The 26432-nt window shown below is 55.8% G+C and overlaps 1 protein-coding gene across 1 annotated transcript; it reads right to left on the bottom strand.

The window, feature by feature from the left end:
- Positions 1 to 1456: 1456 nt before the first annotated feature.
- LOC122392307 (putative fatty acyl-CoA reductase CG5065) lies at positions 1457 to 25272 on the bottom strand. Its single transcript, XM_043387004.1, has 10 exons — positions 24829 to 25272; positions 15822 to 15944; positions 14123 to 14248; positions 13766 to 13911; positions 13281 to 13390; positions 9145 to 9337; positions 6474 to 6713; positions 4075 to 4225; positions 3594 to 3697; positions 1457 to 2925 (listed from the first exon to the last, which is right to left on the bottom strand). The coding sequence occupies exons 1-10, from the start codon at positions 25015 to 25017 to the stop codon at positions 2769 to 2771; spliced, it is 1539 nt and encodes a 512-aa protein (XP_043242939.1). The 5' UTR covers positions 25018 to 25272; the 3' UTR covers positions 1457 to 2768.
- Between the last annotated feature and the right edge of the window lie 1160 nt (positions 25273 to 26432).

The following is a 26432-nucleotide window of genomic DNA, read 5'->3' as shown; positions in this document are numbered from 1 at the left end:
GACGACCGAGGTGTGAGCTGACTGTGACGTCACGGCTCTCTCCCGAGTTCCGGTCGGTGGTGTGACCGGCGGCCCGCTCCAGTGACCCGGCATACCTGCATGTTCCCACCGCCGGAACGTATGACGTCAGGCAGCGCCAGAGGATGCGGGGCAGTGAACGAGTTCGCAGCTCGTTACAGGCATAGTTTGCGGGCGGCGCAACTACCTATCCAGAAACTCTGCGGGGTAACCAGCCGTCTGGTGGGTGCATGCTAGAGCGGAGACCAACTGACGTATCCGGACCAATATTGATCACGGTGACATTACTGCTGCATTGCATCGGTTACCGCCCTCCGCTAACAACTGGTTCACGAATCGTTTTGTCGATAGCTGGCTATCTCTGACTTTATCTGATGTTTCCCGCAGCGAATTTTGTAACACTGGGCATCAATAATGACATCTTCCAAACCCCGAAAACGGTATCATTGATGGCTCGAGCCGAGGTCAGCTCAACAATGCCGGTCTTACTAAACCCCGATTTCCATTTGTATCGCTGCAATCTTTTACGTGCCTTTCAAAACTGGTATTGGTGGATATCGTCAGTTTAACTTGGCACCTGTACCAAGAGCCTTACTTAACGCTTGAGAATGCTTAATTTGTTGCACAGTGGCAAGGTCGAGAAGTTTAGCCCACTTTGAAGTGAAAGCGCGCTCTGTCGCAATGGCCGGGCCGTGCCGGGTCGGTCGGAGCGTCCAGTCGGCGGCGGATGAGACGCACCGGAGGCGAGCACGGCGCATTAGCGCGGCGACACCCGATCCGGGGAGCCGGCCGGCCGCGCGGCACCGGCGACACGAGGTCGTCTTGACACACCGCGGGCGGTCGGCGGCGGCCCGGTCGGCTCTTACGCCACCGCCGGCGGGGGCAGGGGGCTCGGCCGGTCCGCCACACCGGTCAGCCGCTGCATTGCGCAGTCTCGGCGGCCCAGCTAAGCCGTCCATGCAGCTCGCCTGTCGGCGGACCGCGCGGCGGGCTGGCCGGCACCGGCGAGATTCTGGGAGAACGCCGGGGTATCGCACCGGGCGAGCGAGAGGCGCTCAACTGCCTTCACACACCCTCTCCTTACACGTGGGGGCTTAAACGGTTCCTGAAACTGCGGAGAAGGAAATGCAGTGAGAGGGAGGGAAAGAGAGAGAGGGTGGAAGAGAGACCGAGGGTAGTTCGGGTGATCACTTGGCCCTGGGTGCCGAGCTGCCCCTGTCGGCCCCGCCTCCGACAGCCGCCCACTCGGGCAGCTGGCCCCTGGCTGGTGCATCCAGCCGGTCCCCGCCGCGGACCTGCAATCGCTCAGAGGCGCCCGGCTACTTACGAAACCGGCACGTCAGCCGACCGACGAGCGGCAGTCGGCAGCATACAAAACACTGCAGCCTCCGCCCCATGGCAGGGGCCGTCTCACACAACAGACACATAAACGACGCGCTCGTCTCGTCCTGATTTATTGAGGAAAAATATAACGCGGCCACGCGGCAGCGCAGCTATGTACAGCTCTCAGAGGGCGCCCGGCCGGCCGGCGCCCGGGGCGCCGTCGAGGGCGCCCGGGGCGCCGGCGGTCGCTGCGCCCCCGAGCACCCTGGGTTCGGACGGAAGTCAACAACAAACGGGCGCGCCCTGTGCCGGGGTCAGAAGCTGCGCCGCGCGCGCGGGACGGACCGCACGGGCCCGGAGTCGAACGCGCTGCCGGACGCGCGCTGAAACCCGTGAGAGTGAGCAAGTCATCGGCAGCGCAGAAACAGAGCTTAAAGTTAACCACTTAAATCTACAGACATTGGTCGGGAGCGTTTGGTCTCATGCACTGTGCGTTCTTAACAAGGAGTCATCACATGGGCGGCGCAAGGCGTCACGCACACAACTCGGCAACCAAAAAACACTCGGCTCGCAACGGACAGCGCACAACTCGAACAGAAAGCGCTCCGATATGAGCCGATAACGTTCAACTCCGATAACGCTCTGACGGACGGACATGGCTGCCTCAACAGAAACCATTCAACTCTGTAAAGGAGAGTTCAACTCTGAGCATAAAAACACCGAACGCGGTGTGTACCTTCCACGCGCGCTCTCGGCTGGTCCACGCAACTGCAAGCAGGCCTCATTCACTCCGATATAATTAACCGTTCCGCTCATCACACGCTCTCCTAAATATTTAACTAGCCAGCCAACCGTTCAACAGTCAATTTGTCACACAAGCGCGAGGCGCACGCAGGACACTCACAGGCATCCAGCTCGGCAGTCATTCGGCTCGCTCGCTCGCTCTGCCGGCGCCCACTAGTGTCCGGGGCGCCGGCGGCACTCATTCGGTCGCACGTGTACGTCGATTCGCTCGTCGCCAGCCTGCGGCGGCCAGCGTCGTTTTGATTTCACACTCGTTGAGCCTGCAGTGTGTGCGTCCGTGCGCGGCGCGGTGCTCAGCCAGCACCGGCCGGGGAGCGGCCGCCCCCCTCAGCGGAGGGGGCGCCGCCCCCTGGGCTGCAGCACCGGCGCAGTACCGGATTTTCTATCGATCAGCAGTGTATATGTCCTTGGACTAGTGCACGCATGCCCTCCGGCGCAGCCAGCAGCGGTATGGCGATCTGTCTCTGGCTGTGTGCGGTTCAGCGGACGTGTGTCGGGATTTGGACTCGCGCTCGGCGACTGTCGGCGGCCGAGAGACGGGCGATGGAGGCGGTGACGAGGGTCCACTGCGCGCCGGCCGGACGGGCAGCCGGGCGGCCGCGCCGCTGCACGGGGCCAGCGAGCTAGCTGGTGAGCGGCGCCAGCACGGCCGGCATCATGCTGCGCAGCAGCGTCAGCAGCGACGACCAGAGGGCGCGGGCCGTCTCCGAGCGGTTCAGCAGCGTCCGCCACGTCAGCAGGAAGAACAGCAGACGACACGCCTCCTGCACGTAGTACATCCTGAGGGCAGCGGCGGCGCAGGGTCAGCGACCGGCGGGCGGGCGAGCTCCCCGCTCGCTCTCCGCTCTCCCTCGCTCCCTGTCCTTCCCCGCGGGGCGCCGGCGGCGGCAGCGTGCAGCCGGCGCACACACCGCTAATTGATGGCCGGCAGAGCTGCACGGTCCACCACGTGCTCCGTCTGCAGACGATATATGTGGGACCCTCCCGGCGGGGCGGCACGCCGGCTAAAATCGGCACAGGCACGCGGAGCGTGTCCCGTCGGGCTCCAGCAGCTCTAATGAAGCAATGTGCTTGAAGAGCCGTGTTTACTACTACTCAGTGCACCATGCACCCGATGATCGGCCGATCAAAGCGCCCACTAGAGGCCGTAAACGACACGGGTATACAAACGGCCGGTTTGCAGAACGGGAGTCGGGAGTGGCGTGATGAGGCAGCTCAACAAGCACTCGTGCTAAGTGGTGAACAGTAAACACGCCACAGGGGCCCGCCCGGAGAGCTGCCTACAAAACTAACACCCCGGCGCCAATGACCGAACACGGCTACTGTGAACGGTGTCATGCCCAAATCGGTGCCATTTCCATCTCGCTCAATGGACAGGGATTAGTCCGCAGCGGCGGAGAGGCTCCGCACACCGGACCAGCACGGCGCGGCGGCGGCCCAACACCCACCTGCGCAGGTGGCGGCGCGATTTCTCCATGTCATCGTCCTCCTTCAGGATGAAGCGGCGCACGCCGATGCAATAGATGGCCAGGTACTTCCGCCAGTCGAGATCCTGCAGGGGCGGGGGGAGGGGCGGGGGGGGGGGGGGGTCAGTCCGGCGGCGCCCTGACGAACAGACGGCGCGGCGGCGGCGGCGGCGGCGGCGGCGGCGGCGGCGGTGACGCAACACACCGACACGGACGCACGGCGGCAGCGCGCAGCTGCGCCGGCGATAAATTCCAAAGCCCCGTGCCGAAGTAGGTTAATGATGCAGGGAAGAGGAAAGCCGAACGAAGAACGGATGGGCCGCTGAGGCAATACCGAGTGCATTCCTGTTGGACGACCGAGGGTCGGTGCGGGAGACTGGGCTGGCCGGCACAGCCAGTGATAATTGAACTGCGCGGGACGGCGCGGTAGTCCGCGGCTCGAGCTGGCGAACACGCCACCCACCTTCATGTCGAAGTGGAACTCCTGCCGGTCGTGCTCGGACATCTCGCCCAGAAGAGACAGCACGTTGTTCGACTTGAACGTCCACTGGTGCGTGGTGAAGTAGGTCAGGCAGTTGGACGCCTTCAGCATCCGCTTGTGGATGCGCACCAGCCTGAAACGGAGCACATAGCATCAGTGGCGGATCCAAGGGGGGGTCACATGGGTTATGGCCCCCCTTGAGGCCCGGGGGCCCAAAGACCTGCCAGGGGCACCACCGGCCTATCAGGGGTATCACAGTCCTGACAGGGGCACCACAGGACCGCCAGGGGTACCACAGGCCTAGCAGGGACACCACGGGCCTGGTGCCCCTGGGCCCCGACAGGACTGTAACGCCCCTGACAAGCCTGAAGTGTCCCCGGCAGGCACGTGGTGCCCCTGACAGGCCTGAGGCGCCCCTGCAAGGCCGGTGGTGCCCCTGGCAGGCCTGTGGTGTCCATGGCAGGCCTGTGGTGCCCTTGCTAGGCCTAAGGTGCCCCTGACAGGCTTGTAATGCCCCTGGAAGGACTGTGGTGCCCCTGGGCCCTGACAAGCCTGAGGTGCCCCTGACAGGCCAGTGGTGCCCTTGCTAGGCCTGTGGTGCCCCTGGCAGGCCTCTGGTGCCCCTGACAGGCTTGCGGTGCCCTTGGAAGGACTGTGGTGTCCCTGGGCCCTGACAAGCCTGAGGTGCCCCTGACAGGCCCGTGGTGTCCTTGTTAGGCCTGTGGTGCCCCTGGCAGGCCTCTGGTGCCCTTGCTAGGCCGCTGGTGCCCCTGGCAGGCCTCTGGTGCCCTTGCTAGGCCGCTGGTACCCCTGCGCCCGGAGAGGACTGGTGCCCCTGAAAAGTCTGAAGTGCCCCTCGGCAGGCCCGTGGTGCCCCTGACAGGCCCAAGGTGCCCCTGCGAGGCCGGTGGTGCCCCTGGCAGACCTCTGGTGCCCCGGGCAGGTCTGTGGTGCCCCTGGCAGGTCTGTGGCGCCCCTGGCAGACCTGTGTTGACTGGTGCGCTAGGTCGCTGGTGCCCCTCACAGACCTGTGGTGCCCCTGGGCCTTGACAAGCCTGAGATGCCTGGCTATGACAGGCTCGTGGTGCCCCTGATAGACCAGTGGTGCCCTTGCTAGGCCTGTAGTGCCCCTGGCAGGCCTCTGGTGCCCCTGCTACCCCTGCGCACGGAGAGGACTATGGTGCCCCTGAAAAGCCTGAAGTGCCTCTCGACAGGCCCGTGGTGCCCCTGGACCCTGACAGGCCCAAGTTACCCCTGCGAGGTCGGTGGTGCTCCTGGCAGGCCTCTGGTGCCCCTGGCAGGTCTGTGGTGCCCCTGGCAGGCCTGTGTTGACTGGTGCCCCTGCTAGGCCGCTGGTGCCCCTCACAGGCCTGCGGTGTCCCTGGAAGGACTGTGGTGCCCCTGCCCCTAGGGATGCTCATGGGCCCAACAGGCCCGTTGTGCCCCTGACAGGCCTGTCGTGTATACTTGCTAGACCTGTGGTGCCCCTGCTTCCTGGCAGGCCTGTGGTGCCCCTGGCGGGCCTGTGGCGCCCCTACAAGGCCGTAGGTGCCCCTGACAGGTTTGTGGTGTCCCTGGAAGGACTTTGGTGCCCCTGACAAGCCTGAAGTGTCAAGGACAGACCCTTTAGACGCCAGGGTCAAGTTCGTCGGACTGACAACGATTTGCTTACCTGATAACGTTCCTGGTAAGTACTCACTACTCAGCGTCCACAACATATATACACATAGCACATTCATATATACTTGCTTACAATTGGTAAATGTGGTTGTGGCTAAGAGTTAAGATACTGACTAAAAATAAAAAATAAAAAATAAAAGACTGAAAATGGGGGCACCACCAAAATGAAGTGGACGAAATCCGTTGAGTTTTAATTTTGGGTATAGGTAGGGGCACCACTTCGATTCATGACCCTCCCCTTGGAGTTTTTCTGGATCCGCCCCTGCATAGCATTATTACAGTGTGCCCACACTGTCGCCTATAATGCCACCTCACTGCAGCCCTCTCAGTCCGCTAAGGCGTAATGCATATTTACGCCACAGCCCGAGCCCTGACGATCTTATATTTATGAGAACCACAGACTGGCCTTGAAACGGCAGCCGCGACTCGTGTTGAGAACTACTTTGCATGATATGTCGCTTCCTCACCGGCTAAACAGCCCCAACGCTCCCTCATCGGCTCCGTCCTTCATCAGACAGTGACCCCTCCGCTCCACCGACCCCAGCTCTTTGGCCCTGACCCTGCCTCCCTGCCCAGCCGTCTGCCCTTCCTTAGTCAGTGACCCCTCCCTCCCTCCCCCAGCGGTCTGCCCTTCCTCTGTCAGTGACCCCTCCCCTCCCCTCCCCTCCCCCTCCCCTCCCCCACCATTCCCTGCAACTCACAGTGGCTTGTGTCCGCAGAGCATGATGACGGCGTCGAGGATGTAGGCCGGGATGAAGTGGCACACCACCACCCAGAACTTGTTGGCCAGCGGCGAGCTGGTGAAGCTGCCACCCGGGTACCAGAGCACGTTGCACATGGGGTTCTCGCGCAGCTCGAGCTCGCCCCAGACGCGTACCTCGCGCCACCGGATCGGCCGGATGCTGCCGGACGCGCAGTTGTACACGGTCGGGTGCCGCGGGCTGAGGGAGAGACAAAACAGGAGTTAGTGGGACCGCCGGGTCACACAGATCCTGATCGAGGCATCGCAGTGTCAGTTCCGCTCCCACAGTTTGGTCAACTCGCCGTGGAGTGGCGATGTCCATGGGTGATGACGCCGAGATACTAGCTACAGTGGTTCGATAACATGCTGCAATTCGATAACATTCCGCGACCTACTGCGATACGGCACTGCGCACTGTTTAACACCGGAATCCCGTTCACCGATATCTCCGTAACGGGTATTGCCACGAACAAAACAACCCGGGCTGCAGATCTCCAGAGGGTCGGCACCCTCCTCTAACGGACCCGGTGTGGCCCGCTGCAGATCGCCGGACCGTCGCTCGCCCTCCGCGGCGACAACAAAGGCGGCTCGGCGGCGCCGGGCAGCAACAGGGCGTGCCGGCGCGGTCGACCTCCTCTCGGCGCTCCGGTGAGCCGCAGCCGGGCCAGTTTTTAGCCACCGGCCGCCGCTGTAATTGGTCGTGGCCAGCGCATATCGGATAAACAAACAAACAAAAAATAGCGCGCACCTAGCGGGTCTCGGCCAAGTAAAAGTGACAGTTGAAATGGGCCGCGCCGGAGTCGGCTGAAACCACGCGCATTGTTTGACTCGGGAACGTGAGTTCCGGTCGGTGACGTAGACGGTGACGAAACTCAGAAACCGAGCAGAACAGGGTATCCCTCCAGCGCCGACACAATGATCGGCTCACTGGCCCTCGGCCGTGGCCGTTATTCCACTTTCGCCGCAGAAAAACGGCGCTCTCCCACGGCGCGGCCGGGGATGCGCGTCTGCGGCCGCGACAGCTGACGACAGGCGTATGTCATTGGCTGTCCTATTTATGCTTCCGTATTCGCTGTATCTATTCGCACCTCAACTTACACATCTGATCCATTTAGATATCCGTTCTAATTCCGTCTCCGTCTCCGTCTCCGTCTCCGTCTCCGTCCCCGTCTCCGTCTCCGTCTCCGTCTCCGTGTCCGCCTGTGCGGTGCGGCGGTGTGCATCCATCGTGTCCGGTTTCCCGTGTCGCCACCGCGCCGTGCGCCGGCCGCCGCCCGAACCTTTGGGCACGCGTGCGCGCCGCGCGGGCCCGTGCCGGCTCAGTGGCGAACAAACAGCAGTCGGCCACCGCCGGCGCGCGCGCCGCACGAGCGCGCCGCTCGGGCAGCGCCGAGCGCCACGGCTTCCGGCTTCAGCCGCCGAGGAAAGTGAAAGGCCGGCGCCGGCACATGAAACAGAGGGCTGGTCCTCCTGTGTATTTGGCACACGGCATCCGGCTCTCGGGAGCAGAGAGATCTGCCTGCGCGGCCCCGCTGAGGCGTCGGTGCCCGCGCGCGCCAAATACGCCGGCTGAGAGTGGCGTGCCTGGCGCCGGCGCGGGGCCCGCTGGTGGCCCCGGCTAACAATGTCTGATCCCCGACCGGGCACGCTGCACCGGATCGCTTTATCTGAGCGCACCGCGGCAGCGGCGGTACTGGGCGGCTCGCAGGTGCGGGCCGATCTCGGAAGTGCCGCGGTCAGCAGTCAGGGTCGGGCGCTGCTCGGCGCGGCCTTGGCGCTGCAGGAGGCTCTTCACCCCCTCTGCCCCTCCCCTGCCGCTCTGCCGCTCCCCTGCACCAGTTGTCTCCGGGCTGGTAATCATCCCGCACCTTCGGGGCCTCCCTTGACTGCACTTCCTGCTCCGGCCGTCAGCCGGGCCACAGAGCTCGGTACGGATCGCGGTACGGAGCCCCGTACGGGGTCTGATACGGGTCACAGAAATTGGTACGGAGCGTGGTACGGGTCACCGAGCTCAGGTACGAGCTACAGAGTCCAATGTAGTGCGCAGATTTCGCCCCAGGAGACGGTGTCAGTGCCGGCCGTGGTGGCGGGACGCCAGTTTAGATGAGCTGCTGCATCTCATTGCCGTCCGTTCACATGAATGCAGGCTGCCGGCCGGCGCGGCGGCTCAAGTTTCCCTCACATAGCGGCCGGTGAAGTCAGCGACATCCCCGGCCCGTGCTTTGCACCGAGCAGACGGGGAGCGGCTCTCTCAAGACGTTGATGGGATTAACATTGAGCATGGTCGTAGACAAAAAACCGTTTGAATCATGACATACGATGCGTATAATACGATTTTCTTTACGAATTTAAAATCACTTGTAAAAGAACATTACCCAACATGCAGTAGGTATTACAATGACACAACGAAAAGTTTTCATAATAAATATCTCAGCATAAATATGCATATTTATTACTTCATAGCTGCCCTTAGCATTATTCAGATTTGTTCGATTTTTTATTTTCTCAGGGAACTATAGATAGCATGACTCTTGTTATCTATGAAACATAACATTCATGACGGCGGCCGTTCTCCTTTCTCTCGGTCTCTGCCTCTCCCCGGCTGCCGGCCAGCTCGGCTCGGCGCTCACCTTCTGACGGCCGTGTACCAGGCAGCCGTGATCATCAGGTTGATGGGCACGTCCACGGGCACCACGTCGGCCACCAGGTCCTCGTGGCAGAGCAGTGTGCGCATCAGGCCCTTGCCGGCGCCGGCGATCATGCCCGTCGGCCCGTTGAAGTTGTCTACCCAGCCCGGCAGCGGCTCCTTCCAGGCGCAGGTCACTGTGGATGGACGGAGGCGGTCAGGTCACGGCAGTCAAGGTAAGCCGTCTATCGGGCCGCATGGAGCTCAGTCCAGCGGGTCGAGGACATGGCAGATAATATCCCACTACTGCGCTCCAGTGAGCGAATCGATGGTCAAACTGAGGTCGGACGGTGGTATGTCAAACTCCCGCGACGTTAACAATCCATACATACCGATACGCGATTTTACGGTAGACATCTGCATCGAACCATGCCCAGACGGCCTGCCGAATTCAGGACAGGCTCGCATCTAATACCTGAGGCACCGCATGGGCCATCAATCAAAACAGCTGAAATTTATTTCCATCGCTAAGTGACATCTAGCCCAGCATTTCATGGGGAATGCAAAACATCGCATTGCATGCCGAAACCTAGCGAGTCTTATTTCGCGGATCGGGTAGGCATGCTCATTCAAGGCAAACTTGTCAAAAATGCATTTTCATCCGTCTCCAAGTACACAAAATCATTTGCAACGGCTCATTAAGATGCTTGCGTCAGCTTCCTCCGTGCTGTCTAGTGATTGTACAGGAGATCATGGAGGCCAAATGCCCCGACAATGTTAGACGATCCTTGGGCAGCGGGCCCTGCAGGCTGACCTTGGGTCATCACTGGCAGCTGTGGCCTTGAGGAGGCTCCTGCCCCCTGGTCGGGGGTCGGGGTCAGATGCCGTGTCCTGCGCGCCCTCAGCCGGCCGTGTGGACGGTCCGTACCTCTGGCTCTGTCCCTGCCCCGAGACCACACACCTGTCCCAGCGGCCGCGTCCCGACACGGCTCGGAAGTCGGCCCAGACAGACAGGTGTGGCTCTCGGCACCTTACTTCATCGCCGGCTGTCCGCACAGACTGATCGTGCATGTGCAGGTGGCTGTCAGTGTCCACTGACTGCGACGGACGTGGCCGGTCCCGGTTGGGCGTTCTCACGCTGCTGGCCCCGCACCTGGCGCCGCGGGAGGGCTCACTCGCCGGAGCTGCGCGGCTGCCGACCCTGGCGCGCCCCCAGAGCCATAAAAGCCACATCAGACAGCGTCTAACGCGCTGATGGATATCGCACGCCCTCAATGGGACGCTGTGGCTGCTTGAATGCACCGATGCCCGTCCAACTCTGAACGGTCACTGCGAGCGCCTGCGGTTCACTGCACTAGACAGAAGGTGACTTGTTGGTGTCTATGACGGTTAGACGGTTACTGTGATGGTTAAAGGGGGATTGTGACAGGTAAACGGTGGCTGAAACGGTTAGACGGTGTCTGGACGGTAAGACGGCGACTGAGACGGTAAGACGGCGACTGAGTCGTTAAACGGTGACTGTGATGGTTGACATGCCTGTGACGGTTAGACGGTGACTGGCGTTCAGACTGTTGTCCAACTGCCGTGACCGTACCCGGCAGATCGGTGTAACCATCTGATCACCGGCCGTTCAGCCGGCCGACCCGGCGCGGTGTGACGGTGGTGTGACGGCGGTGTGACGGCGGTGTGACGGGTCACGGTCGGTGTCACTGCCCGCACCGCGGCTCAGTCTGCAGTTCGGCGCCCTCCTCAGCCGACCCCGCGCCCTCGGACACGCGGCTCCGTGTGCCGTGTCACCGGCCCGCCGATAGGGCTCCCTCTGTCTCCCCAGCGCTCTCCGGAGGTACAGAATCTGTGCTGCCGAGCGTGGCGACGATAGCCGCCGCCGCCGCTCAGCCGCCGCTCAGCCGCTGTGGTGCTGCGGCTGGCTGACTGATGCTCTGCGGTCAGCGCAGTTCGAGCTGGCGGATCGAATGGGCCACGTGCGCGGCACAATACGGGACCACAGCACCACAACGGTGGTTCATATGCAATAACATAGTGGAGAAATCTTGACACGAGCTTCCGAGTGAGTTTCTACGTCATTCGGTTGTTTACTGAACAGTCAGTCAAGCATTGCTAATATCCCTATTGTCGAAAGCTGAGTAGAATGAGAAAATGAATGTAATAATAGCTTCATGCATAAGACTTCACCGAAGGCTACCAGAGAAGGGCTGACAATGGTTATAGCTGACAAAAATATGGGCTTTGATAGTTTTTTTTTTGTAATTTTAATACACGTGTTGGTACTAATTTTCCTAACTGCAGTAGATAAATAATAAATGTACGAACAAAGAGCTTGTGTTAAAGCTGAGCGGTCAGAGTTCGCAGTCCGTGTTGGAGAGACACATCTCCACAGGCCGTCCCGCACTGTGCTGTCCGTTATGGCGGTGGGATGCTCTCGAGGCGGGACATTTGCCTTCCAAAACAAACTGCAGCGCCGCGCGCGCCGCCGCGCAGCAGAGCAGCCTTCAGCGGGCTCATTCCGGCTGCATGTCTCCGCCTCGGCCCCTGTTCGGCTGATTCTATCACGTGCAAGGCCTGCTACGGCATGAGGAAGAGCTACTGCACCATTTAGGGGAGGGGTACAGTTTGAATTGAGCGCTAGAGAGGTGGGGCGCTCGAGATGCGCATTTACTTACATTGGGAAATTTGGACCGAAACGTCTCACCGTTTTAAATTGGTTAACAATTATGCTAATTGACCGAGTCAAGTACCGTCCTTTTTCGTTGATATGAAGAAATCTCTCAAAGCGCAGACGAAGCCCTAGCCTGTGCCGTTCAGGCGGCGCGCTGAATTCCCGGCCTGCAGGCCGCCGAGTGGCGTCCCTGACAACGCTTTACGCCGGTCGGCCGGGTCATTAACGACATCTAACGTCCCACGATCCACCGCAGAGCTAAGCCCGCGAGGATCAGCGACAATGAATTCACAAGCCGCTTCAGGGACACGTCGTGTAGACTTTTAATTTGTCGCGGTATAATCTGTCCGTTCAGGTCCGGTCTGTGAGCGACCCGGCGCTGCGACACATGCCGCCACAGATTAGGCACGCGGGTTCGTCGCTCCTCAGGCGGGCAATCCCCAGCCAGCAGGGACCGCTGTTGCCGGGATGAGCCAATCGTCGGTCTAGCGTTACTCAATTATAGCAGATTTTGAACCTATTGCGATTTTCCTTTATGCAATCGCAAAAGAAATTATATGCGTTAATGCGTCTTCTTAACAAAACGTAGCAATAAAATATGGGTCACCCCACCGTCAAATGTTTTTTGTCCGCTTTCTATGACATGCATTGCAGAGGTTCCCACAAATTTTGAAGATACATATAACATATCGTTATGGGAAACGCTTCGAGGTGAAACCAAGTAAAACAAGGACATCTCAAATTCGTACATGCTAACGTTGTTAATATAAGATATGGTTACGAAAAATTGCACGTAACAGTGCAAGGGTCCGTTGAAATACGTCCTGACTATCTTGCTGGCTGATACAAGATAAGGCTGGTTTTTCCACGAAGTCGAGTCGGACCCACATACTGTCGACCTGGGAACGTCTTCACCTTAATCCCGGCGGTGAGCCGTCAGAAGGTGCCGTTATTCACGCATTGCACTGCACAGGTCGCAGCGTGAGGGAAACCGTACCGCGACTGCTGGCCCATTGATTTCAGAACAAGAACACAGCTTAACGATGCCGTAACGCAGAGGCCTTGAGAGGCTCTGAAAGATCTCTAGGTTTCTGCTTGCGTGACCAGGTGTATGGCAACAACACGCAGAAATCCGCTGTTGTGGGTTTAGACCAGCTCATAACCTTGCTCTACGTCTTCTGCTCACGCTCTTTTTCAGCTTAAGTGACTTAGAAGCATCTGTGTCCTGTTTCTGAACCGCAAATTTAGGATCCAGTTCAGATGTTGCAAGGACGGTAGGTAAAAACGTCATCACGAGCCGTGCACTCATAAGCCCCAGATACCGTAAATCATGCACATTTAACGATTCTCCAAATGCATAAATAAGTGTGCAGCCCAGCAGTAAAGGAGAAGCAAAGCATGCATGACGCACTGCGGCGCTCCTCGGCGTCCCACCAGGGCGCTGCTGACGGCCAGTAACTCACCTATGGAAGGCCGCACAATGGCCACCGGCATGTCCTCGCACTCGGAGACGATCAGGCTCTCGGCCAGCGCCTTGGTGTATGTGTACGTGTTTGGCCGGTTACCCAGCAACCTGTCAGTAGAGAGGAGAGACGTGTCACGGCGATGGACAAAACTGTGGCGTCACCAGACCACAACAGGGCTCTACGGAGCTGATGACGTCACTTAAACGGGACGGGGCTCCCAATGGAACCGAACACAAGGCAGGGACAGTACTACAGGTGTACCTATATGATGAGTGGAAAGCCGAGGCGTTCCGAGAACCCGTCTCACCCTCCGTCGTTTGACGCTATAAGGATATTACAAAAGAGAATTATGTAGAGATTCTAGTAAAATACAGCGTCATGTAAGATCAAGGTCCGTCCTTCTCTGAGCGTTAGCAGCGTGCCGGTTAATGCCGCTGAGCTCCTGGACACGCCTTTAGGTCCGACCCGGCCCCGCGACTCACTTGGGCGTGATGTCGGCGAGCACGTCGTCGTCGAGCCACTCGACCATCTCCATGACCTTTTTGGGGTCGGCCGGACTGGGGTAGACCACCTCGTCAATCACCTCCCGGTCACAGTTGCAGTACGCTGTCGACACGTGGATGAAGGCCTGCACAGACGGGAGGAGCGGTGAGAAATGCAAACTTCCTTAACCTGGACTGTAATGCATCAATACGTGCAAGATAAAGTGCCTGATAATTAAAAACAACTCACAACAGTGAACATGTAAACAAAGGGTTAACTGGTTATGTTTTACTCATCCATTAATTGCACATCGCTGAAAAAGTCTGAGCACATGACGTGTGCCTGTTCATCCTTACCTCAAGATTTCGCATCCGTTTCGCCAAATGTAGCAATGACTGTGTGCCTTTGACGTTCATGGTAACTGAAACTTTGAGGACTTCGTCGAATTTGACTGTTGCTGCTGAGTGGAACACAATGCTGACCTGGAATGAGGACATGTCTGGATGTTACAATTACGAATTGATGGCGTTACAATTGTACTTTGATTTCATTTATTCTGCATGATTCTAAATCAATGCCACAGGTCATGACTCATGGTCTGCAGGGAATGTGGTACTACTACGAAAATTTGCAGGCTGCAGTTGCTTAAATCAATAACTGAGTTGAGTCGCCTGGATCTTGAATACACAACTTTACCTTCATATGAACACCTTAGAGCACTATCTCATGGGTAAAAAGCAAACAAAAACTGAGAAATTATTGTATGCATAAAGTTTTCATGCTAGATAATCATGATTATTTTCAAACGGAGGGCAAGAGCTATGCGCAATTATAAACACCAGCGACGCCCGTAATCGCCTTCTTATACTGGCTGTAAATGCGGACAGAGGAATGACGCAAACAGAACCCTGTCGGTGACCCGGACACGGCTCATGTTCTCGGGTCTGTGACTCACTGCCTCACACTGTTACACAAACCCCGCTGAGCGGACGACCGGACCCAGCGCCGGCCGTTCAGCCATACGAATCAAATGGCAGCAGACCGATCAAATGATATCCGACATTGAGTAGCTAAATAACTACTTTATGATTTGGTACAATTTATCAAGTACCACATGCGTAGTTGATACAACACATTTATCATTTTTGCATCGCAGGCAGCAGCTGAATCAATCGCATCTACCGCGATGATTCAACTGAAAGTCGCGACTTACGCAAGTCTTTTTTTATCCCGGAATGTTGAACTCAAGATTGATGCTATGCTTATCATTGATTCAAACTGTCTTTGTTCCGATTAATGTCACAAATTCAGCCTGTTGTAGTCAATCGTTCACTCCACCAGAGGCCAAATCTACATAAATCGGTGACGTAATTTATGCCAGCGCACCCTTATTGTCTGACCTCGATGTCTGTCATCGGCGTTCACTAAAAAGGTCGGCGATTGACCGCGATAACCCAGCAGTGGGGTCGGCTCCTGGACCAGCCGGCAGACAGCAGCAGTTGTCATTCTAAATGGAGGCCTTTAGCCTTATAAAACACCGAGACCACATTGTGACTTCAGCCCTTATACTTGGTTCTGCATCAGCGCTCCGTTATAAGAGGGAGTTTGCATAAGGTTACATTATCCATCAACGTGGATGTTGAAACACTTAGCTACAGCACCATTTATATATGTACTCATCGACCCTAAGATAAAAAATTGATATTCAGAACATAGAAAAATAATAACATATGAATCAATTTACCTATATCCTACCCTTTGTATCGCCCGCACCCTAAAACAGGGCATTGGTCGCTTACTCATAGAACACATTTAAGTCGCCGTGCCATGCTGTCTGAGATGGCGGGAACCCTCCCAACTCGAATTGTCGCCATCACTGAACGGCGTCCCGATTAAGTCGCGAACGTGACATCAGCTTCCATTCCGGCCGACAGATGTCACTAGCGTCGAGCGCCTGCAGATATGCTGTTCCGCAGCGCACGCCTCCAAGGCCACCGGACGGCGGACGGCGGACGGCGGGCGGCGGACGGCGGACGGCGGACGGGCGGCACTTACCTCATCCTCGAGCGTTTGCCGGTCGGCCGATGAGATGCCCAGGCCGGGCTGCATGACGTCGCCCGGAATGGCCACCACCTTATCCAGTTGCGCCGGGTCGGTCTTCTTCAGGTAATCGAAAATCTGCAAAGAAAAGACGGCCGTTAGCACACACTGCCGCGCCATTGAGACTCGTCGGCCGTCACAGGCTGCCGGTGACGGTTAGAGACCGTAACAGCGGCCGGCCCGGACGGGTCCGTAACAGGGGAGGGGTGCGGCGACCAGTGCCGTTTGGCCTGGGAGGTGGGGGGGGAGGAGAGGGCCCGGCAACTGGCCGGTACAGGAGACACCGCTCCGGCCACAGCCAGCCATATCGAGCAGACGGCTGAGGTCGAACGGGCACTTCTGCTGGAGTCAAAAGAAGATTACTGAAAGTGCTATGCAGAACTCTGAGCACTGCAGTGGATATCTGGCGACGACTGACGTCAGAACGCCTATTTAATACTTGTGAGGCCATCGAGCTAATGTCATTCAAGTATCCGAGTGTCTTGTCTGCTATACAACAGCGCCAAACGTATGGCAGCTGTCGCGCTGTAGGAAGGCAATAGATTAGAATTGCTACCAATCACCAGGCGATCTCAATGTAACTCACCGCTACGAGGCCACGGCAGCCGACTGTTCTCCGCAGACCGCAGAGCGCGAGATGCGCTCGCTGATAAACTCATGTCGACATAAGGAGCTGAGGATCAGACCGCACAGATCCGTCGTTCGAGTCCATCGAGCGTGTTTGATTGCATCAAGCGAGTAAGACATCCGGTTTGGCTGGCACGGCCGCATCAAAGGAGGTCATCGAACAGAGGTGTCAGCCCGCCGGCGGGACGGCGCGCTGGCTGGCAGCGGCGCGGCGGCGGCGGCGGCGGCCAGGGCCGCTGGCCGGTGACGCCGGTCGCCTGTGGCCGCGACCGGTCAGGTGACCGGGCCACGCCGAAAGTGGTCAGACGCTGGCGGCGCGCCGGCACTGCCGACCTTGCAGCGCTGCACCGTCCAACCTGTCGCGCGCCGCCCACTTTCACCGGCCGGCCGCGCGACACAGCGGGACACCGCCGCCTCCTCCCGGAGGGCCCCCGGGGTCAGCTCCTTACACAGCCATCCCCCCACACACAGCCAACCGCTCACACTGGGCCTCCGGAGGCAACCGCCCGCACACAGGACCTCCACGAACAGCCCGCACACATGGGACCTCCGACAGAGACCCGACACCTTCCCCTGATGGCGAATAAGGGTGACCCGGGGCGACCCCCTCCAGCGAGACACACTCCAGACACATCCTCAGCCCTCAGTCGCCTACCTCGCCCACTGCTGGCTGGCTCCCCCGCGGCACCGGGGCTCAATCGTTAGCCTTCGTTATGCATGTGGCCGGTCTGGCACTGCAGCATTTACACACTGGCGACCCTCCCTGCTGTGAGGGCCTCTCCAAGGGCGGGCAGCTGCGGGCTCTGCCGCTCAGAGGCTTCCAGGAGCCAGCGGCCGAGGTCAGAGCCTCGGAGCCTCTCCTGCTGACGGACCGGCCGAGCGGTGGCCTCGCCGGACCATGGGAGGACCTTTGGGGTGTGCGGCTCTGCTGAGCCCGCTGGGAGCACCAACGGGTCTGTCCCCCACATTCAGCGGACGGCAGATGGTTGGTTATAGCACCGGAGGACCGAGTTAGTAAAGCGAACAGTACCTAAAGAGGGCAATCAGAGACCGCCTGCTGTTTACCAGCGTCCTGAGCAGTGTTCGCCACGGGCCGCAAAATCCTAGTCCAGCCCAGCCCAGGCCCATGGGTTCACAGCCCGGCCCAGCCCGAGCCCATTCATGGTAAAAGCGTAAAAGCCCAGCCCGGCCCAGCCCGTCAAAAATGAATGGGTTACAAATTATTGACACCGCACAGGTACCCAAAGGTAGCAAAGAAACAATATTTTGCGAGCCGCATGCACAATGCACATTGCATGCGTGCTTTATTGACTCGTTTTTGAGTCTTGCACAGTAATAAGCTATGTAGTTATAGTTTTTGTCTCAGTTGCGAACCCCTGACTCCACTTAACAGTTCATGGCCCAGCCCATCCACAGCCCATCGATCCTTCATATTTGAGGGCCCAGCCCAGCCCGTAGCCCAGCCCAGCCCATGGCCCATTGGGCTGGCCCGGCCCAAAGCGAACACTGGTCCTGAGGAGCGCACTGAGCCTGAACCTCTGAGTCCCGTCACCACTGACTAGCCCAACACATACGGCATAGCGAGCCTGCCGATCGCCGTGTTAGACTCCAGTGATCGCACTGCCAGACAAGTAATACATGAAATAACGCCATTGAAACGCACAAATGTCGCCGGCGATACGACTGGTTCGCAGTTGTGTCGCTATTGCAGGATTCGGCGTATGAAATGAGTCAGTTTGCGGCTGTTGCCGAGCAGATGGGACAGACCAGACCTTGAGAATGGCCACGTGACTGTGCTGAACTGCAACATCGATCGGCATCGTCAGACCCATCCGTCTCAATACAACTCTAGCTGCTAGGCTAAAACATCTCGATTCAGCTCTCATGGTACGGCCTGCGCTGCATATATGCATAAATGCATGCACATAAACCAAGCCCGTGGGAAACACATGCGTTTTGTGAAGTGAGAATAAAATTAACAGACCTCGGAAAATCTTAACAAAAATAGCGTTTGTAACGAGCCGCAAAAATAATGGCATTTCCTGATTGACATTTTTATTCACCTGACGACTGCCGCTAGGTAGGCACCTTGCAAAAGGTAAAACGCTCTAATTACTGCTTCCTGATAACGCTAAGCGGACACATTTGATATGGATGCTGAGACGAAACGAATTGCAGCTTTTACAGCCACCTGGCTGGCGTCGCCCCACCTATCCAATTGTGATGCCATCAGCTAGACAGACTCCGCGCGACCCAGCACCTGCTGCCTGTACCCAGGTGGCAGGCCGGCCGACCGATGACTCGAGGCGACGCGGCGCAGTCCGTCAGCCGGCCACTGGAGCGCAGCGTCCCCAGACGATACAATCCGTCCAGGAATGCCAAGAGTCGCGCCGGTCCTAGGCGGCAGAGGCTGCTCCAATCGGCGGCCGGCCCGGAACGGACTGCCGGTCCCGGCCAGGCAACAATCGAGCACGATCAAGGTCGCAGACGGATCGGTCACTGACTCCGGGCAGCGGACCGGCCGGCAAATCACTGAGCGGGACCGTGCGGGGACCGAGCGGAACCGAGCGGGACCGAGCGGGGATGGCATCGACCGCGGCACACCTGGGCAGCTCGAACGGAAGGACGGGACACCCGGCGATTGGAAGTCGATTAGGGCGCACCTGCCGAACGAGTTGCAATGAACCGTTATGGTCGGCTGGTCATGCTCCTGGCTCGATTCGGGACGCCCGGAAGGCTGTTCAGCCTCGCCTGCACCTCATGGCTAGCTGCACAGAGCCGTTTGGTCATGATTCATGGCTCATGGTCGTAACTGATTTATGGAGTGTGAAGATACTCACGTTAAGATAATTACGCACCATGTCTAACCGAAACGCCCCCTATTTGTCACGGCTAATAGAATAATGGACAGCTGTTGAGTTTAATGACGCGGTAGCACACAGAGCTGGGGTGGTTCATTCATTCTCATGTCCCGTGGTCATGGGGTGAGCCGTCTGCCGCCGCTGCCGCGAGGAATGCCGCGTCATGCAGCCTCACACCGGCGCCACATGCCAGCGCAGTGACACGCGCCGTGCCGAGATTTATTCCGGCGCATCGCTGACCGCAGCAGCGGCCGGCTGACCCCACATGCAAAGCGGCCGCGCCGCCGAGACGACCTCGGCAGGACTGGGATTTCCCAAGGCTGCCGCGTGCAGCGCGGTCAGTGCTGCAGTCCTGCGACCTCGTGCCGGCCGACCCGGGTCGCCGGGTAAACACCCATGTCTTCCCCCGCACGGCCCATGTGACGAGTCGTCAGAGCCATGGGCGCGGCGCCACGGACGAGGTCTGGAGCATTCCCGGAGGCATGCGGGGCTGAACGTGTCATACCGGTGTATGACCGCGGCCGGAGGTCGGGCAGGTCGGACCGGTCGATATCGAGCTGACCGCGGAGGAGCCGCGGTCGAACCGGCGCGCACCGACCGTCCGGTATTGCTTACGGAGCGCCGCCGATTCCAATCGATGGACGTCCTTCCGGTCAGTGACCGTCGAACGAGGAGGGGGGGCCTGCAGACCTCCGGGATACACATCGGGGAACATGTCACCGGAAAAAGATGACGGCACGTGATCGCACCAATAATTTATGCGCTGACACATAAAGCTAAGAGAGGGGAGACTAACTGCCGTTCGCCAGAAGCCATGAGTCAAACTAGTTTTATGAGGTGTTTATTTTACCCTCTAGGCTGTCTCATGTTTTGCTATTCCTTGGACTCAGAGGTGAGCCTGCTCTCGCCTCTCTATTGGCCTTGCTGGGCGTCTGCCGGGGAGACTGTATATGATCACAGGTGCTGCGCATACCGGGGCTCCTCTCTGGACTCAGAGCCGGAGCTGAGCTCCTCCTGCCGCAGCCATGGGATTAGGGTTCGGCGGCCGCCGATGGGCGGAGGACGAGCGCCCTGTATGGACGGGATTAGGTATGCAGGGAGCGAGCGGCGCGCTCACACCAGTTGCCACTGGTCAGACCCCGGTGGGCGGCTGCGGCTCGGGTGAGCGCCGCTGACTCCGCGGCCCTGAGCTGCGGGGGAGCGGCTGCAGCCGGCTGGGGGATTCAGAAGGCCCAGAGGCCCAACAGGAGATGCCCGGTGTAGCCTCGAGTTGGCCGGATCGGTCGGCTGATGTATGATCCGTCCGGACGGACGTGCTGGACATGCTAGTGGAGTCCTCGAGCCCGTGGCCATATATGCTACACCGATCATGCATTACGTCAGCTTTGTGCTTGAGAAATCGTTCTTGATTATGGCTAAGGGTTTTTAACACCAACCAGGTCAAAAATGGCATAATAAGCACGACGTTACGAACCGAAGATAATCAATAAACGTTATCAACAAGATCATCAAACTAATTCCCTAGCTAGAGAACAGGCTAGCAACAAACGCTCTTATATGACGGTATCATAAAACGACTCGTAATTGTGATTGCAGCACCAATCCCGTGGGATGTGATGACATCACCGGTTGGCTCCGGTCCCGGTCACCTTGGTCCCCAAGCGGAACACTCGCCAAACTGGACCAATCTGCGCACATTCAGCCTGACTGCGTACACTGGTAATTAGCAGCTTACGCGGCAGCGAGTGGAGGTCGGAAGTCACCAGAACCCTCGGCCGGTGCCTCAGAAATAACTACTGACCATTGGAAAATCATCACGGTTTTTTCATCACAATTTACTGACAACAGATCGAGGGATATGTCCGAAAAGAACTTTTGCGATCCATTTAAATTACGACTGGATTGTACCCATAAATTGATAAAAGTGTGGGTGCAATTCATCCTTCCAAGCTCCACTCACACAGCACGCAGATCATAACTCTAGTCTCCCATAACGAGTCGGGTTAAGAGTTTGAGTTCGGCAGTCAGCCTCTAGCTCCGACCATCTCCTTTTCGGGAGTGGGTATAGGTGACAAGACTGGCATTTCTCCGCCGACAGCTAGCCGTCCCCCTGACCGTCCCCTGCGGTCCTTTTAAAGTCGGTCCGGCCGGCCGGGCGCCGGTATGCCGTTCGGCACGCTGCAGCCGCCGCCCGATGCGCCGATACGACTGGGCCGGGCGAGGTCAGCCCGCCGCCGGCGGACGCATCTCATTGGCGACCACCGCCACCGCTAGGTTTGGAGACACCGCCCGGCCGGCGGGGGGGGGGGGCAGAGTCTGGGGTCCATAGCGCCCGCCCAGGGCCCAAACTGCGACCATCTGCTCGGACAGGGCGCATTTTACTGACCAGGAGACAGTGGAACGCTCAATAGAAAGCTGCAAACTGGTAATGAATTTGGAGACGTCGGGTGGGAGGTCGGCAGATGGCCTGATGGGGAGCAGGCCTGCACTATGTAAGACGTTCCCTTATATGCCAAAGTTAGGCTCAAGGCAGTTCGTGCAATACATATTATGCAAGGAATTATGACACTTGAAAGGAATTATGAGCGTAGCTCGTAGTCGAAATTAACGAATTATATAAAAAATACAATTAACTTCAACAGCATGAACGAACAACCAGCTAAGCTCCCATTTATTGCAGAGATAGATACTCTGTAACACGCCCCATAGCATACATATTCTGCATTATGTTGCGGCATGCAACATTCTTCGCTGTTAAATGCTTCGTGGGCACCGAAAAATAAATTATTTTTAGGTAGGTACCTACTCGTCAGCCCGGATACTATTTAGGTCACTCCTCTAAAACCCGTGCACGTGGCAGCAAATCTAGAATGGTAACCTGCTCTTCTGATCAAACCAAATGTCCGCGTTTGAATATTTTAACAACGCACAATAATTTTACCAAATCCATTACCTATATCTGTCATTGTATCAGGGCCATGAACAATTGGGTGCGTCGAGCTCAGTGTTATCCAGGGTGAATGGAGTCTCGAAAATCAGATCAGTAATCCTTATAATATTTTTATGTCTCTAATTGCATGTTTGATAGTTAGCGGGCTTAGAGACAAGCAAGATCTGCACAGATAGCTTGGTAAGACTCAAAAGGGGCAGCGAATGGTGCAATCCATTTGAAGAGAAGCTTTGATAAGCGATTACTGCATAACTCTGAGATCCGTACGGGGTGTTATCAGTATATTTAACATTCCGTAATAGTTGAGCTTAGTTTTGAATCTTCGCAATGTAAGCCCACTACCAAATGCATATTTGTTAGTCGTAACCGACTACATGGAAGGCATTTCATTGCTCTCTTGCCTGCATGTTGTGAAAAGATGCCGAAATAACGCAAAAGCTAGCGTGACTTAGCAACAAGCCACGTGCTACTACGATCGGGTCACAGTTCCTTCCTTGTATCGTGTCAAAAGCCCGTATCTACGTCCCCGCTGTGGGGGATCGCCAGCACTACTCCATGTGCCGCGGCGCGGCCCGGCGCGGCGGCCGCTCGCTGATTCCCTGGACTGCCCTGGACGGGTAGACTGTGCCGCAGAACAAGGCCCCGCTGTGAGCTCCCCACTACCGACGTCTTTCCCGGCCGTGTCATGACGGACCAATGACCATACACGGCCACGACAGTGGCGTGGCATACTGATCAGAACGACTTCCCAGGATTGCATGTCGTTTACTACGAAATGATCGTGCCATTCAGATACTCATATATGAGTTAGCAATAGCCGTTTTCACGACGGGCTTTCCGGCGAGTGCACCTGATTTGACCAAATCTGCACCTAATCTCTTTTACAGCAAATAACTTTATTTTATGAATTTATTTCAGTGTTTTAATCGATGATGCTCTCTGATGATATGACAAAGCAGGCATATAAGCAGTTAGTGCAATTCTAGCTGATAGCTACTAAAAGACACACTGAACCTGATTTGACCAAATCTGCACCTGATCTACACCAGATGTGCACCAAATGTGTACCAGATGGCCGTCGTGAAAACGGCTAATAACAACTTTGATATAAATTTTATATAAATTAGTTAGACCCATTTGTACGGTTGTAACTGTTACCAGCCAGAGAGCTTATAGGGTCTACTGATGACCAAAATGTCACCAGCATAAGACGCGAAATTTCGTTTAAGCTTAAGAAAATTTAAGGATAATAAATGGGTACATTTTTGTTCGAGGCATAGAGGTAATTCATAATAATTTCCTGATGTGCTGATTGTAAAGCTATAGATAATTATTTAAAATGCTGTCATTATTTCTCATGCCTCCTAGCAAATTATTTCAAGACTGATAAAACAAAAATAAAGCACTGTATTTTTTTCTGACCATTTTTGCTTCTTTTTTGCCAGAATGATGGGCGAGCTTGCTATTAAAGGGACTATCCCACCTTCTAAAATGTTGTTAAAACCAGTTAAATTGTGCCCGACTTTAAAGATTGGATGACCAGGAACACGGTTCTGGCATTTATTTTTCATTAAACATCTTAGGCTTCCCATATTCCAAACACAAACTTTCAAATATGTGACGTCACAGCCCAAAATTACCTCCTTCCCCAGGCCACATTACTGTCATAAAGCTGATTCTTTTTACTCTGTAGGCACCACAACAAAGTTCAGACCAAGTTTTAAGCGATTTTTCAACGAACAAACCCATTTAAATCAGAATGACTAAACGAGGTGACGTCACACTAACGGTCGCTCCATGTTGAAGATAGGGCCTTGTACAAGGCCCATTTTCAAATGAAGGGAACGAATTTCTTCAACACCAAGAGGCCGCGGGGGTTGCAACCTAGATAGATAGTGGTTTCTGAACCTCGCCGCAAACTTGGCTGTCTCAACTCAAACCCCATGTTAAAGGTGGGATAGTCCCTTTAAGGAAATAAGTACCTATCAATAATTGTTAACTATTTTTCGTCAGTTATAGATCAGAACGACAGTATACATCTATTGCATGAGTGCATTTTTATCAGAGCTCCTTGGTAAAAGTCCTGCAGTGACGTTCGTTCTTACATCAACCGGAATGATAATCCGACACCGGAAGGTTGCCAAGGTTTGCAACATACCAGTTATTTCACATTTTCGGATTTTGCAACACTATCGCAATACGTTAATCCCTGTCGCCGTGGAAAGTGCATGGTTCGTCTGGATGTTTTAGAAATCCTTTTTCTAGAACTGCTTGATGTACAAAAAAAAGAAGTGATAAGGATAGACCGAGAAATAATTTGAACTCGTAGGCCAAATAGTCAAATATCTGAAAGGTACGTTATATTTTTTATAGCTTTCACGCACCTCAACAGGGTCGTGTAAAGTGCTTAGCTTATTGCATAGACTGGTCGACTATCTAAAACAAATTGAGCGGCATAAAATAGTTGAAAATACGCATGGATACACGGGTAAATGGGTAGACGAGGGTGCTGGTCTACACTTACCTGAGTTTTGAGCAGCATGTCCCGGCGTTCATTGACGCTTTTGTTCCTCTTCGGTCGCAGTATAACATATAGTTTGGTCACACCCGGGCAAGAACGCAAGAGTTTTTCTAGCAGCACCTTTCCCATGAATCCTGTGCCACCGGTAATGAGTACCGCTTTACCGCGGTAGAACTCGGCCACGGACCCCATGGCTGGCTGGGCTGACTGAGCGGCCGCTGGCGCTGTGAGCGGCCCGACCGACTGGACAGACACTGCAGGCTGCCGGAGCGCGCGAGCTGACGGTGACCTGTGGCGTACAGCGAGAGCGCGCCCGGGCGCACAACCTTCCCCACTGGCGGCCAGCCGCTGACTGACGCCGCTCGGCCAAGGTCAGGCGACACCATCCATTCTCGTCATACCTGCAACGCCAACTCTCGTTCGAGCCGGTCGCGAGTATCTTTGAATCTTGACGCCGGAAAACACGTGCCATGATCATTTAAAATCCGCTGGTCACACACGTACATACATGCATACATCCTTATTATGTGTGTGTTTGAGCGCCACACCAAACTTATTTAATTTTGCATAATTTTGCCATGACTGCTCTATATCAGTAATGGAGCCTATGCTGTTGCATAATATCATAAATGGTTTTCAAAACAAGCAATTAACAAAACGAAACGCATGCAATCAGCTTGCTCATTGTTACCTACTCATTGTCTTTTTTCGGAGCATTGAACTACAGACGAAATGCATTTCTAAGCCGTAAGGTCAATAATGCTTTGAAATTTTACATCTAGTAAAAATCACTTTTGTCGATTTTGCTTATGTAGACGAGTTGAAATGCGAAATTTAGCCCTCGCCAGGCCAGGGCCTTTTTCATAACGCGGGTGGCCAGGGGGTTTGGTACGACCCCCTGGTGATTGACTCCTATGGCATTCCGAAACACAAAATTTACAGGGTAGATGGGCTTATATAAAATCTCGCCTCTGTGTAACTTTGGTGATTTTAGGTCAACATATAAGGGGTTTTGGGGATATAAACATAAAAATGTCGTTAAAACACGTCACAAGTTCTTCGTTTATAGCTTTTGATCTAATTAAGATAGAGCAAAGATAAAAGCTTAGGTGAACTGAACACGTCAATGCGCATCGAATGGTATGCTTTGTTACCAGTTTAAGTGAGCTTAAAAGTTCACTTAAAAATAAAGTGAGCTTAAATAAATTAATTAAGTTCATAAGTTCATCAGCGCATCAAAATGACGTTTGATGGCGCTAGTAGCTTTTTTGAAACAAGTAAGGATTAGTGCAATTTTACACTTGTACCTGGAATTGAAACATGTTTAGAAAGCACTAAATGTTAATATGTTTTCCCAATGTTTACATTTCAGATGAGTAGAGGTACCGTCCAAATTAACACAAGTTCAGCGACCTTCAATGACCTAAAAATTGCCGTCCCCCAATGGACAACGTATCTAAGCTACGATTCAAGCGAAGGCACTCACCATCCTAATCTAGAATAAAAATTATCAGAACTGTCTTGCAACTTTTTACGTTTTAGGCCACCTGATATCACAAGATTGTATGTAGTGATTTGGTTTTGCTACGTAGTGCCCTTACGAAGAA

Source organism: Amphibalanus amphitrite, unplaced genomic scaffold (assembly GCF_019059575.1).
Source record: "Amphibalanus amphitrite isolate SeventyFive unplaced genomic scaffold, NRLGWU_Aamphi_draft 000481F_arrow, whole genome shotgun sequence".
In the NCBI taxonomy this organism is placed as follows: domain Eukaryota; kingdom Metazoa; phylum Arthropoda; class Thecostraca; order Balanomorpha; family Balanidae; genus Amphibalanus; species Amphibalanus amphitrite.
Note: the sequence above shows the minus strand (reverse complement) of the source record. Positions and strands in the feature narration are given on the sequence as shown.

Excerpts from the sequence above, each read along its gene's own strand:
- LOC122392307 (XM_043387004.1), bottom strand. The coding sequence starts at position 25,017 with ATGGGGTCCGTGGCCGAGTTCTACCGCGGTAAAGCGGTACTCATTACC. Across the intron at positions 9,338-13,280 it reads CATTGTGCGGCCTTCCATAG|TGACCTGCGCCTGGAAGGAG; the intron begins GTGAGTTACTGG and ends GTCCATCCACAG. Across the intron at positions 2,926-3,593 it reads TCGCGCCGCCACCTGCGCAG|GATGTACTACGTGCAGGAGG; the intron begins GTGGGTGTTGGG and ends CGCTGCCCTCAG.